Genomic DNA, 19,462 nt, shown 5'->3' on the forward strand with positions numbered 1-19,462 from the left:
GAACATGCATACTTGTTAAAAGCTGATTAGAAACCTGGTTACATGGCAGAGAAATCAGCGTTCTTCAGGAGAAATCAACCTGTGGGAACCAGGTTTCTCTAAAACCTCTAACCCCCATTACAAACACCAGGTTTCAGGTTTACATGACAGTTAAGAAATGAGCTGATTGTAACCTGTTTACTTACGTGCATATAAACACACTGAATATGACGTCTTCAAATGTCTTATTTTGTTTGACTAACACTCCAAAATCCAAACTGTTTGTTATCATGTATAAAGCCAAAAAAACCCTCACATTTGAGAAGCTACAAAGAGCAAATATTTGGTATTTTTGCTTAAAATGTCATAAAATAGTGAAACACGGCCAAGGTAACATATTCAAATGGCTCTTTTTAACAGTCAAAACCCTCCAAATATTCAGTTTACTGTCATACATGACAAAGGAAAGCATAAAATCCTGCCTAGAGCCGGTTGATATGCTTATTAAACCAACATGGAGGAAAGTCTAATTTTCTTACATGATAAAGGAAGTTAAAAGACAAAATATCACAGGGGAGTGTTTCCTTGTTGCCGGGAGACGTGGCGGATATGAAGGGACATCATTATCTTTATATTTTTGCACCGTCATGAAGAGATGAAGAGTCCGGTTGATGACTAACAACACTGACTAACTGAGCTGATTTATGCTGTAATTATTTGTAAGTGTATCTCACAAGACGAGGCCTTGATGTGAACCCTGTTTGTATTACACTCCCTACTTCACATTCACAAAAAAGTGCTTCCTTTGAAGCTCAACCACAACCCACCCACCTCCACACACACACACACACACACACACACACACATCACAGGAATCCCAAATATGTGATTGTTCATTAACCTCAATCCTCTGTCTGGAAATAGAAACATACACCCCATTATTAGTGAGTCATTCTCCCTGCTGTTTATCTCTCCTCTTTATGTATTTTTCTCTCCTCAGCTCCGTTACGCCGAGGCTGCTCGAAACACACCGAGAGGTAACCAGGAAATCCCAAAAGCTACGACAAGGACGACAAATCCCAAAGCAAAGCGCGGAGCTGCAGTACATGCAGTCATGAGGGGCCGGCGGTCTCAATGAGAACATGGTTAAAGGATGTTTTTCACATTTTTAGGGATGATTGTGTCAGTCAGTCCACCTCTAAACTGAAATATCTCAACATCTATTAGATGGATTGTCAGGAAAGACATTCATGGTCTGCAGAGGCTGAATCCTCCTGATTTTCGTGGTCCTCTGACTTTTCCTCTGGCGCCACCATGAGGTTGAGTTCAGAAATGAGTCAACGTGGTTCAGAAATAAATTTCTCTTTAACTATTGGATGAATTGTCTTAAGATTTGTACAGACATTAATGTCCCCCTCAGGACTGACTTTTTCATGTAGCGCCATCATCAGGTCAAACATTTAACTTGTCAAATACTTTCATTAATGAGCAAATACCTGCAAAAACTAATAACATTTCGATCAGACTTAACTTTACTTTGTGTTTAGAGCTAATTAGCACATGCTAAACTAAGATGATGCAGAAGGTAAACATTATACATGATAAACATCTGCATGTTAAAGGTACCCTGTGGAGTTTTTGATCACTAGTCTCTTACGAAAAAAGCACATGTGAATTTCAGTCTTTCACATGTGAACTGAGACATTTCACGTGATGTTGTGATTTCACATGTGAACTTAAAATTCACATGTGAAAAAGACAACATGTTTTCAGCTTTACATGTGATTGCAAATTTTATATGTGAGAAAGATAATGTCACATGTGCCCTTGAATGCATCACATGTGAAATGTCCGAAAACCACATGTGCCCCTGAATATAAAACACGTTATAACTCACATGTGTTTTTTTGTAAGGGGTGTGATGGAGGAATGTTTTAATATGTGGGTCCACGTTTTGTTTGTGTCATGTGCACACGCACAAGTAAATGTAGATGTGGTCTCACAATTCCCAGACAATTAGAGATCTACTGAAGTCTGAGGATTTCTAAATGCACAGTAGTTGCTTGAATGGTAGTGAGAACAGCTGCTAACTGAAAATTAGCTATAAGCTAACTCTGGTACAGTACATCAAATGGTAACTTTTATGTTTAACACTGTACATGGTCCCAATAAATAAGTAAGACATGAACAAACCTACGCCCCTTACACTTTGTTAAGGACACGCCTTACCAGGAATGATGGCGCCCCCCACTCCCAAAAAGCACATGTGAAATTCAGTCTTTCACATGTGAACTGAGACATTTCACATGTGCTGTTGTGATTTCACATGTGAACTTAAAATTCACATTTGGAAAATCACATGTGTATCTTAAAATTCACATGTGAAAAAGACAACATGTTTTCAGCTTTACATGTGATTGCAAATTTTACATGTGAGAAAGATAATGTCACATGTGCCCTTGAATGCATCACATGTGAAATGTCCAAAACCACATGTGCCCCTGAATATAAAACACGTTATAACTCACATGTGTTTTTTCGTAAGGGGTGTGATGGAGGAATGTTTTAATATGTGGGTCCACGTTTTGTTTGTGTCATGTGCACACGCACAAGTAAATGTAGATGTAGCCTCACGATTCCCAGACAATTAGAGATCTACTGAAGTCTGAGGATTTCTAAATGCACAGTAGTTGCTTGAATGGTAGCGAGAACAGCTGCTAACTGAAAATTAGCTATAAGCTAATAAGACATTAACAAACCTGCGCCTCACCAGGGATGATGCCCCCCCCCCTTGTAGTGATCTGCATGTCATCGCCCCAGTATGAATGGCTAAAGACTATTCATAAAGTCTAAAGACTTAGTCCTAAAAACTTTGGATTGGTTCTGCAATGCAGGTTTTTTTTTAACTCTCTAATTGTTTCCACCCAGTTTTAACAATGATAGCTGGGAGATTGTCCTCAGTCCTTAGAGACTGACCTGTGAGTCTTACATAGATGAGATTTCTTTTTCTATTTTTGATCTGCTTTGGAAGAAAATAATCAAGGTGAAACTGAAGAGAGTTCACCAGAAATATTGGTAATAATCATTCACTGTACAGGAAAACTATGTGTAACTACGGCAACTACAACTACAGTAACTACACGTCAGGCCAAGTTGAACCAGGAAGTCGAAAACGTGACAGTTTTACCCATCGCCTTGGTTTCCCCTTCCAAATTGTTTTTTGTTTGTTTGTTTGTTTGTTCATGTGATTACCACATGCCCCTTTCAGACCTTATTTTAAAGATATCATCGCCTCTCCAGATCTCAACAATTAGCTTTGTGAGTACAATGTTATCATAAGCGATAAAAAACGAGGGCAAAAAAATAAGACCCAGGTTGTCAAAAACTGAAATAATCCTTAAAAGCTCCCAGTGTGTGAGCTGCTTATGGTCACTTTGTACTTACGCTGAGTTTTTAATCAGAAATAAAGAACTGAGACGTAAATCCTTATCCTGTGACATTCATTCTCACTCTGATAGCAGTCACACCGCGTCGTGTTCGAGTCCAACCGAGTCACTCACTCTCAGCCTTTCATTATCTCCCCACTGCTGTTATCTTTCTCCTTCCTCTGCAATTCTCTTTGCACAGACAGCCGAGGCTCCCGACTGTGTGCAAGAGAGACGACGTACGCAGAGGGAGGATAAAGAGCGGGTAAAAAGAGACTCCAGCAGCTCTGGACTGTTGCTGAGACAGCAGAGTCTGGCTGTCTGTGTGTGCAGATGTCTTATATGAAGCGACACTGCAAGCAGAGAAACAGAAGCACATCTCCCAATTAATACCAGACAATTAGGCCCATTCCACTTGTAAGCGAAATCAAAACTCATTACAATCCGCGAGCGAGAGGATGTGTAACTCTGCATGTGTGAGACGGAGTGAGCAGCAGGTTTATTTGCTGCTGACGTGCACTTTTTTTTTTTTCCTCCAAACATGTTATCACATATGGAAAACTGCAAAGTAGCTTCATCTGGCCTGCTGCCGCCACCGCCGCCGCTAATGGGAGTGATAAGGTGTCAGAAAAAGGATGAGAAGAAGAAACAGGGAGGAAAAGCAAGCTTGATTATTAAAATGTAGCCACTTAAAGAAGCATAGGGGGTCCATTTACAGCAGCTATCTGCATCTTGTGTCTGATCTTTAAGCCATGCTGAGTTGGATTATTACAGGGACTGTGCATGTTTGTGAGCGACTGTGCTGCAAAGCCTCATGTGATGTGGATCATGAGAGACCCACTGTAACAAAGGAAAAGTTGTGTTTGGGGCTCTCTGAGGTTGTGACCAAGCGTCAGTGCTGCTCTCTAGTGGCTGCATTTAAAATTAATGTTTCATTACATCCTTTTTACTGTCTTCATAACACAATATAGTAGATTGTTTGTATAGAAATAGTCTGCAAGGTGAATATGAGCCCTGCTTTCTATCTTAGAAACATGAAGCATCCTTTGGTAAGTAGATAGAGGGGATTCTTCACATATTTATTACTTTGTTTGCTATGCAGGAGCTCAAAACACATTAATTTAGAGGTGGAATAATTAGATGATTGACAGAAAATTCATCAGCAGCAATTTGTGAATTTGATTAATTGTTTTAAAGTAATTTTTCAAGCAAAAACGACAAAAAATAGCTTCTCCATTGTGAGGATTTGCTGTTTCTCTTTGTCTTATATGAGAGTTAACTTTGGGTTTTAGATGACTGGGTGGATAAAATGAGCCATTTGATGGCATCACCCTGAAAATTTAATACTTTTTATTTATACAGCGCTTTTAAAAGGCACTCAAAGCCACTTTGTGATGGACATTTGTCACGATTTTCTGATTCTAAAACACCAAAACAATCATCAGATTAATCCATAATGTAAATAATCTGTAAATTGCGGCTAGATTTTTGCCTGAAAATCTGTCAGTAGTCTAAATGAACATTGAAACATGTTTTTCTTTCTGTAATCATTCCTCCTGTTCATACTGAGCATTAGAAGATCCCTTCATAATGCACTTACAATCTAAGTGATGGGGGACAAAATCCACAGTCTGTGCAAAAATGTATTTAAAAGTTTATCTGAAGCTAATATGAAGTTTCAGCGTCCAAATGAGTCAAATCAAGTAGATATCTTTCAACGTTACAGTCTTTTTAGTCCCAAAGTCCCTCTTTTTGTTACTATACTTCCACCGCAGCTCAACAGGGAAACACTGTCCGAGGAAACACAAAGAGGGAATTTGATGCTAAACAGACTGTAAATGTGTCAGATATCCACTTGATATGACTAACTCAGACTGCTGAAGCCTCATATAAGCTTCACAACAACTTTTAAATGACTGTGTGGACACACTGTGGACTGAAAACACATTTGAAGGAGATCTTTTAATATCCAGTATGTACTTGTGTGTGCATATTTTTGTGTTAAAGTGTGACAAAGGTGAGAGCAGTATAGACAGAGAGAGCTGTGTTGTTTTGTGTGCAGAAAGTCACATAAGTAGAGCACACGGAGTGAAATATCTCCCTGTTCCTCGTTCACTCTCCTCACATGGTCTACAGTAAGTCCTGGATTACCTACTGACCCAGACTCACTTCTCCATGACACAATTTTGAGACACAGCACGATACTCAGTCGAGGACATTATCATCACACAGGAACACAGTCAGACCAGTGAGGAACCAAGACACTTTGCTTCGATCACATTAAACTATACGACTAAACTCATGTCATGTGGGGAAGCTTCCTAAACAGGCCGCTTGAGATCCTGAGTCCTACTTTAAGCGACGGGACTCTATGCTCTCTCTCTCTCTCTCTCTCTCTGCACGTATGTTGGTAATATTTTTTGCAGCATGTGGTTGGAGAGTAGTTTCTTAATGACAGGGGAAGCCTGAGCGGTGCGGGGCCAGCCTCCACGGCCTTCTGCGTAAACAGGCGTAGCTGGCTGCCATCTGGTTGGCTTCCACTTCAGAGCAGAGAGGCTTGCATACTGACTAAATTTACTACATTTAGTCAGGTCAATTTATTTGTACAGCCCAATATCACAAATCACATTTGCCTCAGAGGGGCTCTACAATCTGTAAAGCAACGGCATCCTCTATCCTTAGACGCTGGATAGGAAATAAAGGAAAAACAGGGAAAAATAAACTGGATTATAAAGTATATTCTCCTCTGACGAAACAGTGTTAATGCAGTTTCTTTTCATTACATAGTGGAGCATTTAGCAGCTAAAGAGCCAGATGTTTCCCTCAGGAGTTGGTACAAACAGAGCTAAAAGATGGACAGAAACTGCAAACGAATGATAATGTTGCTCCATAACTGCTGGATGTGGGAATAAACAGCTGTTTGCTAACAAGTTTGACACATCAACTTAAAAAGCTGCTGATATGTCTACCACTTGTTTTCTGCAGAAATCAAGTGGTTAATGCAGGTTTTTAAGTGCTCAGAAAAACTTTGAACATCTGCAGCTCCATCTGGTGAGGAAGATTGTGCGATACCGTAGAAAGCTCCAGAACAGCTACAAAAAAAGGGGGAAAAGATGTGGTGAGATTGTTTTGTCATTTTTGTTACTTTTTTTATTTATCCAACTGAGGGCGAATCATCCAAAAACAGTTCACCACCAGCTTCCTCGTCTAGTGTTATCCTACAGATCCCATCCTACCGCCGCAGCTCGCCCTCGTTCCTCTTTTCTGGGCCAAACACACGTCTTTATTTGTGGGAACTAAAAGTATAGCGGTCTATGTGGTGAAGAAAAAGTTTCCCAGACCCGCTGCTACGAGCTTAAAGGATCTGCATAAATGCACCTGTGTGGGGAGGGAGGGAGGAAAAAAAAAGCCTCTTAGAAAGTTCCCAACAACTTTTTTACAAAAACACACAGAGCGAGTGTGAGGATGACAGCGAAACATTCATACACAAAACAGTCGAGTCTGTGGGAGAAAATAAGAAAAAACCACCCAAAGGAGTCAAAAGAAAGGCTTTCGCTCCTACAGCAGTTTTACTTGTGTGATGTGATTTGACTTCATTTGAATCACAAAGACTTTCTCAAAGCTTCGCTCTGAATGCACCGACAATGAGATAAAACCGCACAAAACAACAACAAAAAAAGAAAAACACGCAAAGAAGTTTAGTTATTCTGTACCGTGTTGTTATCCAGATAAGCACACAAACACATGCGACTTCTGACCAGTTACACCCCTCCGTTCCCATGACCGACTCGCCTTTATTTTGTGTGCGATACAGTGAATGTGAGCCTGTTGCACCAACAGAAAAAAGTCGAGGGGGGGGGGGGCAATGGGACAAACTGTGGGAGACAGAAAGAAAAGAAGAAAAGACGAAGAGAAAGAAGAGAGAGTGAGAGCGAGAGACGATGAGCAGAAAGAGAGAAATCAAGCAGAAGTAAACGTCCCTCTCAGAAGAGACTCGCTCTTATTGGTAGTTCATTAGTCTTGACCTTGCCTTTGACCCACGGCGAATGCTGCAGCAAGCCTAATGCTATGACACCGCCACTATACAAAACCATACACACTAAAACACACACACACACACACACACACACTCACACACACTCACAAAGGAATGCTGCTTCTGTTATTGTCTTTAAGTGCCAAACTCAGGCCAAGGCCTAGCCAGGGTTTCGAAAACAAAATAACAGCCGTGCAAAGCTCTCTCTCGCTTACACACACACACACACACACACACTCGCATATACACACCCAAACACCACTTCCGTCCATTCTCTCTCACAGAGAAAGGAAGTGGAGTCGAACTGGCCCGGCCCCAGCTGTCCAGACAGAGAGGTAGCCCTGGCAAAACCCTGTCTCCTGCCTGCCTGCCTGCCCGCTTCCCTCTCTGAACGGCTTTTGAAAGACTCGCCAACGTCCTCACGCCGTCACTAAATTGTAAAGAGCCACTTCAAGTGTAAAGAAATGACGCAGTTTCCAGCCACTCATCGTTTCTCTCTCTTTTCTGGTTAAATGTGCTGGAAATGTGAAACATTTTTTAATAACACTCATTCGCTCTCACGCATCACCGGTCCTGCTGGACTCGTATCGCTGGACATTAAAGCTCATGTAATATCACAACGTTCAGGGGTGATCGATATGGATAAAAAGACATCACAGTGTATTAAGTTTCATACCGAGACATCGATATGTATTATAGTTAAGGAATTCAACTGAGAAACCTGTTATAGATCAAATTACCAGCTGTAAAAGGCCGCTGGTCAGCAAATTGCATCCGCATGTCTTAGCAAAGTAGCATGTGAGCGCTAGTCAACAACACATCTCTTCAAGTTTGTTTTTCGCTTTCATTGTGCTGGGCTGTTTACTCCACCCTGACATTATCCTCTCAGGATTGTACATAATTTGAATTGGAGAATGTTCTATATTTTCTTACACTATATATTTTCATATTGTTCAATTCTACACCTGAATGTTATTATTTTCCTTTTTTTTCCTCCTGATGTGTATCATTAGAGAAAGTACTGTCACATCCTTGTCCATCATCATCATCGCTGTCATCACTGTATCTCCTACCGCCAGCGTGTTTTTACAGGCGTATCTGGTGATGCTGAGTTATATGTGTGCGCTGTCCCTTTGCAAATACACTTGTCAAACAAGGAAAGACGATACAGCAGGAGCTTATAAAAGCTCAACATGTGGACTGCGGCATCTAAATAGCAGGTTTTGTGTTCAGCTGCCAAACACCGGTCACAATCAAAACTCCAGCAGAACAGGCCGACTGACAGGATCTGGGAAGGAAAGAGGAGAACTTGCTTCTTTCTGAGAGGCACAAAAGCCAATTAAAGGGGACATGTTATGCTTTTTTTGTTGTTATTTATGTCGTGTTATGATGTCGGATGTTATACGAGGTCAAAAAGTTTAAGTGAATGTATGTAGAAATGCTCCCTGCAAAACCAAAACAGGGCTTCAACCTGCTCTGAAGGCTTTGTTTGCAACGTTTTTTTTCTACCTTGCAGACGAGCTAACGTCGGCTCGTCGCACGTGCCCATAAACGGCATCCGTAGCCTTGGTTGCTAGGGTTGTTGCTAAGGTTTTTCCATGTATTGTTCCCACTCTCATATTTCGGATGGGACTTCGGCTTGAACATGAACAGATGGATTTGAGAAGTTGACATTTTGAGTAAAGAAAAAGAAAAAGTGAAATCCGACTATAGTTTGTTGCATGTCTGTAGCGTTAAAGAGACAGGAGGCTTAAACGGCCTGTTTCAGACAGAGGCTGAACTGAGGGGCTGCGTTAAGGACCAGTAGAAGATAAATAAGGAGTTTTTTTTTTAACTGTAAATCATGCAAATATATTCCAGTAGAGCTCTAAAATGAAAAATACAGACCTGGAAATGTGCATGATGTGCCCCCTTTAAAGTCAGCAGTAACTTAAATAGCAGAGATTATATCCAGCAACAGGTATTTTAAAATGTTGACCCATAGATGAACTCCTCCGACAAGAGGCTGAGCTTCCAGAGAGGGTAAAATATTGATTACAAGGGTTTATAATTAGTTGTATTTCCACTGCTTCATATATACATAAATATACCATTACTGAGATGATTTTGAGAGGCAGGCGAGCGAAGAGCACATCCATCAAACATCCATCTAACCATCCACTTAATGGATACATCCACTCTTCTGCTAGAGTACATAAAACCCATTCCCCGGCTCTCGGCTGCAGTCTCATTTGGAGTGTGTGATTGAGCGGAGAGGGTCAAACCTCTTACCTTGGGCCATTTGGGGTTGATGAGACGTGCTTTGATTGCGTCGTCCAAGGCGGTGCTGTACTGGCCCAGCCTGAGGTAGGCTGCGGAGCGGTTACTGTACAGGATGCAGTTTTGGGGGTCGGCGCTCAGGGCGTCGCTGTAGAGACGTACAGCCAGGGCGTACTCCCCCTGCTGGCAGGCCTGGTTACTGCAACGCACGCGCTCCAGGAACTCCGCTTTGCTCAGGCCGGGACCGGAGGAGCAGGGATGATCCGGCCTCTTTAATGTCGGAGCAGAAGGGATCACGGGAGAGGGGGAGGAGGAGGATGAAGAGGGAGGGTTGGTGGTCCTGCTGGTGGAGCGAGAACCAAACAGAGAGAACTGGGGAGCAGAAGGGGAAAGAGAGAAAAGGCAAAATATCAGTTAAAAGCCGTGTAATGAAAGCTGAAACCATTTGAAATTAATCAGAAACAACTCCAAAACTATTTCTGGTTCCAGCTTCTGCTGCTTTTCACTCTTTGGTTTCATTATCGTATCATATTGAACTTGTAAACCGAATCTCTGTGTTTTGCCTTTTGTGTTTCCAGAGGGAACTGTGTGAAATCTGATAAATTGCCTAAAGTGATGTCACTTGTTGGCGGTTGAGATGCATTGTGGGTAATGTAAGCACCAGATTTTTGAGAAGACAGAGGAATGTGTAAAAAAAAAAGACAATAACCTTGTGCTGTATCAGTTTGAATGCTGAATCGGTAGAGTAGTCTTATAACCATTAATCAATTAAGGAGAAAATAATCAGTTTAATTGATGATGAAAATAATTGGAAGGTGCAGCTTGTAATTTAAGTGGTGTTTGGTCATTTAAACACAATAAATGGCTGAAAAATAGAAAGTCTTTGGCAGCAACAGGGTGTTGTTGAAGATAAGTGATCATTATCATCATGCTTTATTTTAATGCATTTATAGTTTCATCATTAAACATTCACTGGTTCTACACTGGACAGTTTTCTTGGCAAAAACATACATTACTGTATTTATATGCAGGTTTATGGAGGTGCTACTGCAGTGATGGTGGCTTGTTGACCTTCTTTTAATAACTGATTAATCATTTACAATTTACAGTTTCATTTAGCAGACACTTTTATCCAAAGCAAAGCATTTAAGTGATTTTTCAAGCAAAAAATGCCAAAAATATCAAACATTTGCTGATTCAAAGCTCTCAAATATGAGAATTTGTTGCTTTTCTTGGTCTTGCGTTATCGTAAATCTAATATTTGGTGGTTTTGGAGTGTTGGTTGGACAAAATGAGACATTTCAGGATGTCACCTTGGACTCCAGGATGTTGTGATGGGCGTTTTTCAGCTTTTTCCTGAAGTTTTATTGACCACATGATGAATCGTGAAACTGTGAAACTGTGAAAATAACGGGCAGATTGATCGATAATAAAGATAATCGTTTGTCGGGGCTCTGGACAGATCTACTGCATTCAATGAAAGTGGAGCACAAACCTGTTTTTACTTTAATTATTCCACATTTTCAGCTGTGTCCCAATAACGGTCAAATGACAAAAGGCTTTGTTGGCCGTAGTGTCGGAGAAATTCTTTGAGAAATAAAAGTAAAGTTTAGGAGGACAGAAAGGAAATGTGCTTTTGGCCGCCGTTACGTAAGTCATAAAAAAAAAAAAAACTTATTGCAAGCAGAATTCTATCGAAACTGCAGCGGCCTCATTTGCATGATATGATACTGTAGTTGCCGGTAAATGGGACACTAAACTGCTGCGTGCACTTTTCTCTTCTGCTCAGCGGTAACGGCTAGAATTCCTCTGAGAGACGGAGACATAAAAGAGGAAAGTCAGACAGAGGCTCAGACAGTCAGATGAGGGTTCTGTTCTTCTCATTCGTTTAACTTTGTGTAAAATGTGCACACTGAGGTTAGTTCTCGGCATCTTTAACATCCCTCACTGATCTGGTGTTTCCAAATTTGTCCTTTCACCAGAGCTTACACCAAGGCCTTCATTATCTCTCTCTCTCTATTCCCCCCCCCCCCCCCTCTCTCTCTCTCTCTCTCTCTCTCTCTCACTCGGTTACACACTCAAAATATGCAGACTGGAGAGATTCTTTAAAACTTGCAAGTTTAGGCGAAGTCATTTCGGGTAAACTTTTCCCAAATCCAATACAGAGCAGAACGGAGATGCTAACTTTAGCCTAGTGCCCCTGTGCCCCTCATGTATTAATGTTACATTGAAGTCACAGACCTACAAATCCACTGAAACTGATTTTAATCAATCAGCTGCTCAGTTATATTCTCTGCAAGTTTGATTTAAATGGCAACTACTGTATGTTCATAATAGTTGTGTTTTGTTTATCACATGTGGATATTTGCTGCTTTTCTTTGTCTTATCTGGTAGAAAACTGATTTATCTTTGTGTTTTTGGATTGTTTGTCTGACAAAACAAAGCAATTTGTAGACGTCATCTTGGGCTTTAGGGAACAGTGATGGGCGTTTTTCACTATTTACTGACTTTTTATAGTCGTCTGGCCATTTTCTATATTTTTCTTATTGTCAACAAATCTCATGTGCAGAGAGCCAAACCAACAATGAAATGTACTTACAAGAATTGTGTGTGTATCCAGAGTGTTATTCCTCTGTGTCATAGACCTCCGTTGTTGTCCAAAAACTATTAAAAACACATCAGTGAGTCACATCGCTGCACTGGATGACACGTCTCTTCATCGTGAAGAGTTTGGTCACGTTAGAGTAGTTCTGTGTAAGGCAGACGCCGCTGAGCATGTGCAGGAATGTGGTTCTGTTAACAGAGCTTTTACAAAATGTGCTAAATTTACAATGTAGTAAAAAGTCAAGGTCAAGCACAACAAGCTAGCGAAGCGTTCCCCGCACATGCTCAGTGGTGTCCGCCTTACACAGAACTACTCTCCGGAGACTGAAAACATGATCGCTGTTATTAGTTTTTGGAGCCGTTTCTAAACAAACTAAAGTAACCAGGTGCTTTCTAATGAAGAAACATCACCTCATTGACGTGTTTTTAATAGTTTAGCATAGAGGAATAAGATATATCAGGCTTTGGATACACACAAAATACTTGTGAGTACATTTCATTGTCGGTTTAACTCTGCACATGAGATTTGTTGACACTAAGAAGAAACCTTATCCTTTAAATGACATACATACTACCAGATTACATAATCTCCTGGAGAATGATTAGGAAATTATGACCATGAAGGTCTAAATAAAGCTTCAAAGCCTTCTCTACATCTCCATGGTGGAGAAATTTTGAGTACTTGGCTTATAGAGTAGTCAACTTTAAAGTGAGTCAAAAAATACTAGAATCAGCCTAAAAAATAGCCCTCATGCACAAGTTTCTAACTGCAGGATGCAAACTCTCCCCCCAAGGTTTCTAAAAACCCCAAATTCACGGTAAAAAAAAATTAGGACATGACCTCAGTGTCCTCAGTGCTAGCTGCAGCCCCGAGGAGTACTATGACACACTAATGCTGCGTGTCAACTCGCTGAGCACATTTCCACACCTCACAGTCCTCCGACGATGCCCGTTTTTCAGCTGTTCCCTCCAGTATGCCATCATTATTCATGAATGTGCCATGTTGTTATGGAACACTTGCTCAAATATGACAAATGTGATATAACGCAGAGCTTGTTTAACGTGTTACCAGGGTGGTGTTTGCTGAAATAAACAAAGAAAGGCCTCATATCATGTGTATGGAATTAAGACATTAATCTCTAAAGGAAAAGAAGAGGGTGTTTTTTAGTTCACCTGAAAGAAACAAGAACCTTTTTCTGTCTCCTCAAGAGCCTCAAAAAACTCACCAGAAAGCTTTTTCCACATTTATTCACCCATACACAGATGTTTTATGGTCATTTATTTAATTTATTCAGGATAGTTTCTTGAAATCAGTCTCTTTTTTGGGGGAGAGTCCTGGCTAAATTACCTGCTATCCTGATAATCAATTCATCATTTTTGAATGATTTTCCCTCTTAAATGTGAATATTTTCTGGTTTCTTTAGTCCTCATTGATACATTTAGGTTATGGGCTGTTGATCAGGACAAAACAAGACATTTTAGGTTGCATGTTGGACTTTGGAAAATGATTTTTCACCATTTTCTGACATTTTATAGACCAAACAACTAATCGATTAGCTCTATTCAAATACTTTAATCTCTCTCTACAAGGAACTAAAACATTAAAAATCACATTAAAACAACTGCAAATGACCAATTTCAGTCCTTAAAACGAGCGAATATTGATTTGCGATGAGGACCATATAAGGCATCTTGAACTAAGCGTGACCTTTTTCACTCAAACAGAATCTGCTTCACCAGGATGTGATTTGTTGTTTGTATTGTTTGATCCTGTAACAGCTTATTAATGGTGCTGCCACTAACACACACACACACACACACACACACACACACACACACACACACACACACACACACACACACACTCACACAGAAAACACAAATACACATACAAAATGATAGAAATAGTGTTAGGGTGTTTGTTCAGGAAAAAAGTTCTTATTGGAAGGAACAACACTGTTCTCTCTGACACAAACACATGCAAGTAGGATAAAAAAAGACAGGAACACAACATGTATATCCTGTCCTACTCCTACACACAAACACACACACACACACACTCTCTCACACACACACACACACACACTTCCCCTGTCTCCTGTCTTACTACTCCTAGCCCTCCTCGTTTCAGCTCAGGTCAAAGGGAGTACATTCCTGGAGAACAACACAGACATACGAGGAGAAACTGGGGGCCTGAATAACGTGGAGGAGAGGAAATTGTGTCCCTGAATGTGGCCCTTTGATCTTTTAATAAAAGTCATATTGTAGGTGAGGCATCCAGGCAAAAGCTGCAATCATACGTATAAAGCAATGACACCTGATGTTAGAAACACTACTTTCATAAATCAACTTGTACGCATCCGTTAACAATCTCTGTAATCGAAAGCACTGATACTCCTCTAGATCAAAAGTGTCTCTTCGTGAGTTTGATGTTTTGTCAACTATTTTTTTTTTAATCTTTAGTCGTGTGATCTATTTTTATTATACTGTGCCTGACTTATATTATGACTAAGGAGCTGTTATGTATGGTGGCCCCTGAGAGCTCGACACATTGCTGCTTCAGAAAACACACGCAAACAGACAAAACACAAGCACATGAAGAAAACATCTTCGTCACCAGCTTGACAACACATGCAAAGGCAGAAAACACAAGCAAACACACACACACACACACACACACACCAGAAATAATTTACAAAATAGGTTAACTAAAGTTTCCGGGGGACACTTGAACGCGGCCTGAATGCTGCTTTAGTGCATCTCATGGTCTCACGTTACTGAAGTATTTACTGAAGACAATCTGTCTGTGGTGTTGGAAAATGGGCTCACAATGTTAGCTGTGTTTTGCTTTCCTGAATGCTGTGTATGTGTTTCTCAAATTGGTGGTGGATGTTTTCTTCATTTGCATGTGTTTTCTCTCAGGGCCACTGTAGCTACTAATGTATGTGCAGAACGTCTGTCTGTCCGTCTGTCATTCCCCTGTTGTGTTTACTACATAAAAACAAAGATGTTAGCTGAGGAGAATATTAAACTCATAAACATCTGTTTAAAGTAGAGCTGCAATTAATCAGTTAGTCGGTCGACAGAATGATCAATTACTCATTTTGAGCCCAAATTCTCTGGTTCCAGCTTCTCAAATGTGAATATTTTCTGGTTTCTTTATCTTTCTATGACAGTGAAATGAATATCTTTGGGGTTGTGGACAAAACAAGACATTTGAAGACGTCACCTTCATCTTTGGGAAACATTTTTCATCATTTTCTGACATTTTATAGACCAAACATTAATCGATTAATTGAGAAAATAATGAATCGTTAGTTGCAGCCCTAAAGGGCGTCAGATTAAAGTAAAATGGTCTTTACACTGAACCCTTCTACAACTTTAAAAAAGCTTATCTCCACTGATAGCTCGACTGTCTGTGAGTCGTGTTATATATTTAAAAATACATGAGTTTAAATGTTTTAAACTACACATAAACTCTTTTATACCCGGATTCATTCATATAAAGCTCACGTACAGTCTGGAGATTCCAGCTTGCCGAGTAAACTTTGATTTACTGCTGCTTGAGGAAGCGGCGACCATAATAGGTTTCACCAATGTGCACGTCATGTATTGTCATAATTTCTGTATTAGATCTACTTTATATAAACTGAGGCTGCAACTCACGTTCATTTTCATTATCGATTAATCTATCAATCATTTTCTTGTTTCTTGAAACGTCTTGTTTCTTCTCAGCAACTCTATAAAACCCAAAAATATTTCATTTACTATAATGTCACATGAGGAAAAGCTTCCAACTGTCAAATGTTTGTCAATTTTTTCTTTAAAAATGTCTTATTTGATTAATCGATAATCAAAATAATTGCAATTAATTGCCTCACTGTTGTAGCTAGTTGTATTCTTTTTGTTTGTTTTTTGCATTTTTTATTGTAGTGTTGATTTTTTGGTATCTCGCATTAATTCTTGCAGATTGTGATCTATGAAAACTTGAGATCTGCTCAGATGAAGTATAAAGTATGATTTTATGTCTTTATGTCGTTGTATGTTTTATGTTTTTATGTTTATCTGTGTTTTTATTTTGCACCTTCTGCTACATACTTCTCTCTTGTATGGTCTTACTCACATTCCTATTAAATTGAGGCTATAACGTTTTAAATTTAAAGGTGCAATATGTAAGAATTATGTAAGAATTTTAGTTTAAAACATTCAAAAATGAACTAATAAAATAAGACCTTCCCCGACTTTTTTGGTCGCCTGTAGAACGATTTCTATGTAAACGACTCCAAAATCCAAAGGATGTGACGTTAACGTGCGCCCCAGAGTGTCTCGCCTCTCTCCCGTCCACCTACAGCACCAACAAGTTGCAACCATTGACTTTATATAAATATGGACGACGCGTCTCCACTTCCTGCCGCTATGCAAGAGTGAAGCCAAAATATCTCCTTTCCAGGAGCGGCCATCTTCTGCGCAGTAGAGTCACAGCTGTCAATCGCTACGTCACACCCCCTTTTTTATATATTGTCAAATAACTAATTAAAAACAAACTTATCAGAAAAATGAGCACTTGGACAAACATCAACATGATGAGAACGACTTAAAATGACAGAAAGCATCTTTTGCAAAAATGTATTTGACGTGTACTCCGCTAACAAGGAGGGGGCGGGACTTATGACCTATACTGCAACCAACAAACGAGATGTTTCAGCTTCACTTTTATATATTTATATACAGTCATGTTGAGCACGCGCACGAGTGCGAGCAGCAGCCACCGGTGTCATTAATAAGAAGGAATTTCTGAATCTTACATATTGTACCTTTAAATTAAATGTATTGTCTGTTTTATTTCACTTTTTTATTATATTTTCATGTGTAATTTTATCACCTTGTGTGTCTTTTTTGTATCTTAATGCCTTTTTATGTCTTATGTAAAGCATTTAGACTTGCCTAGTTGTTATACAAGTACACCAACCTTTCCTTTTTTTAAGGCTAACTCTTATTTAACGATGATGGTGTTTGGATTTATTGGATCACTGAGGCTCTTCTGAAAAGCTGAAAAGCGTAAAGAAACTATAAAACGGCACCTACATGAAGTTTCTCTCTGTTTTTAATTGTGTTTTCCTGTAATTCACAGTCAAAACCCCTCTCCTCTGAGCCCTAACCAGCTGACATCCACTGGTTTACGTAAAGGGTTAATAAACTTTTAACGGTGTAAAGTGGAAAAGTTGTAATGCAGAAATCAGATGTGTGTGAAGTCAGTAAAGAAATGCTTCAGGATGTGAGCAGCCTGTTATGTCTGTAAGCTGTCACACAGTCTGTAATAAAGTGCAAACGACCTTTTCTCTTTTTTTTTCTTCTTCTTCTTCTTTTTTCTTTTCTCAGCCTCCTGCGGTTTACACACCGACACTTCTACTGAAAAAACAGCGACTCTGGAGCCGCTAAATGAAACATTTCGCCCCTGTTTCCATTGGCCTTACCTTTTCTTTCCTCGTTCTTTGCTTTTCCATCCTGCTCTCTGCTAAATCCGGCGACTGCAGCTCCAAAACTTTCATCCCACAGCGACAGAGAGGCAGGACAGGAAAACACTCACCACATCCACCGCAATACGAGCACCGGCACCGTTAAAAGCTGTCCGCTGATCGATACTGATCGATAAAACTGAAGGTGTGGAGGATTTACGTGCTATGTAGCGATCCTCCAAAGTTTTTCCTGGGGAAAGTTAATCCCGGGTAAGTGCGCCATGTTCCCAGAGCCGATCCTCTCCCCATAGCGGACTTTCTGTCCGGTGAGAGGCGGGGATCCGGTCGGCTCCACGGCTGCAGCCTTCAGCGAGGTTTCAATTACTCCTCATGACATCAGAGAGGAGTTGAGTTACCTGACAGATATTCATTACAGCAGGCTTCTGTACGCAATCATAGAGATGCTGTTCAAAGGAAATGGCAATCAGCCCTATACCAGAGGTTCTCAAAGTGGGGTGCGGGGACACTCAGGGGTCATTGAAGGGGTTCTAGGGGTCCTCAGGAAAAAGAGGATTAACTATTTTCACTATAATTCCATCTGTAAGTAACAATGACAGCTTGTGTGACTGTTTTGCTCATGAGTTTCATACACTTTCTGTAATAAAACATCTAAAAGCTAAAATCTTATCAGATGGGGGTCTAATTTGGGTGAGTTTAGGGGTCCTTGGTGAGAAAAAGTTTGAGAACTTCTGGTCTTATACTGTTGGATGCAACTGAAACAGCTGTCGGGAAAACTCGTTTTTCATGGCAGACTGAGAATAATAAAAAATAAGGCAATCCTTCAACATTTTCTCTTTTCCCCCCCCAAAAAACTCTTTTTTATTGTTTTTCCACATTGTAAACAGTAGTTTCACAGATTGTTCCCACATGTTTTTTAAACATACATACAAAAAATAATAATGATAATAATAATAATGGCGTATAAACTTTATATGTATGGCAAAAAAAATGGTAGTTACAAAGAGAAGTATACATATTTTTAAAAAGTATTATAATAACACCCCCCACCCCCCAAAGACACAGTCTTCTTCAGTCTTCATAATCACGTTTAGTTATTAGATTAAAAATAGTAAATTAAAAACAACCAACAGCCAGATTCACTCTGGAGCTGCTGTGTCTCTATAAGGTCAAAGACGGGCTGCCATATTTGGAAGAATTTAATTGTGAACCCACAACCACACATGTAATCTTTTCTAATTTACTAAAATTAAGAACATCTCTGATGGAAGCCTCATGGGACGGAGGAGAGGATGACTTCCATAAGGACACCCTCTGTTTTGTCATATTGGTCCACATCTGTTAGAGATATTTACAGAGACAGTTTTTTGTTTTTTTTTACTAAGAAAGAGATGTCTTTTAAAATGCTTCGCAGGTTTTATCCCATTAATCATCATTTACAGAAACTCAAGAAAGACGTTGATGTAAGTTGAACCTTTTGTGGGGAGTTTCGAGAAATGCTGCTACATTTATTTTTAGTCTTTTGTGGCCAACATACACAACAACTGTGGAGTAAATTGTCACGATTTATTGCTGAATACATCATCGCTTTTTATGACTTTGGAAAAATATATTGTTTGGATTCAATGAATATGAAAGAAATCTCTGCTCGCGGTTCTATTTAATTTATTTACCTGCTATTGTGA

At 39.9% G+C, this 19,462-nt stretch overlaps 1 protein-coding gene across 1 annotated transcript in view; it reads right to left on the reverse strand.

Moving 5' to 3' along the window:
* The window catches only part of ttc28 (tetratricopeptide repeat domain 28), a 163,934-nt gene extending 145,748 nt beyond the window's left edge, over positions 1 to 18,186 (reverse strand). The window contains exons 1-2 of the mRNA XM_067573860.1: positions 17,778 to 18,186; positions 9,712 to 10,071 (exon numbers count right to left, since the gene is read on the reverse strand). Coding sequence (XP_067429961.1) covers positions 9,712 to 10,071; positions 17,778 to 17,852 — 435 coding nt within the window. The 5' untranslated portion in view covers positions 17,853 to 18,186. The remainder of the gene's footprint in view (positions 1 to 9,711; positions 10,072 to 17,777) is intronic.
* Positions 18,187 to 19,462: the final 1,276 nt, after the last annotated feature.

This window comes from Thunnus thynnus, chromosome 19, assembly GCF_963924715.1.
Source record: "Thunnus thynnus chromosome 19, fThuThy2.1, whole genome shotgun sequence".
NCBI lineage: Eukaryota > Metazoa > Chordata > Actinopteri > Scombriformes > Scombridae > Thunnus > Thunnus thynnus.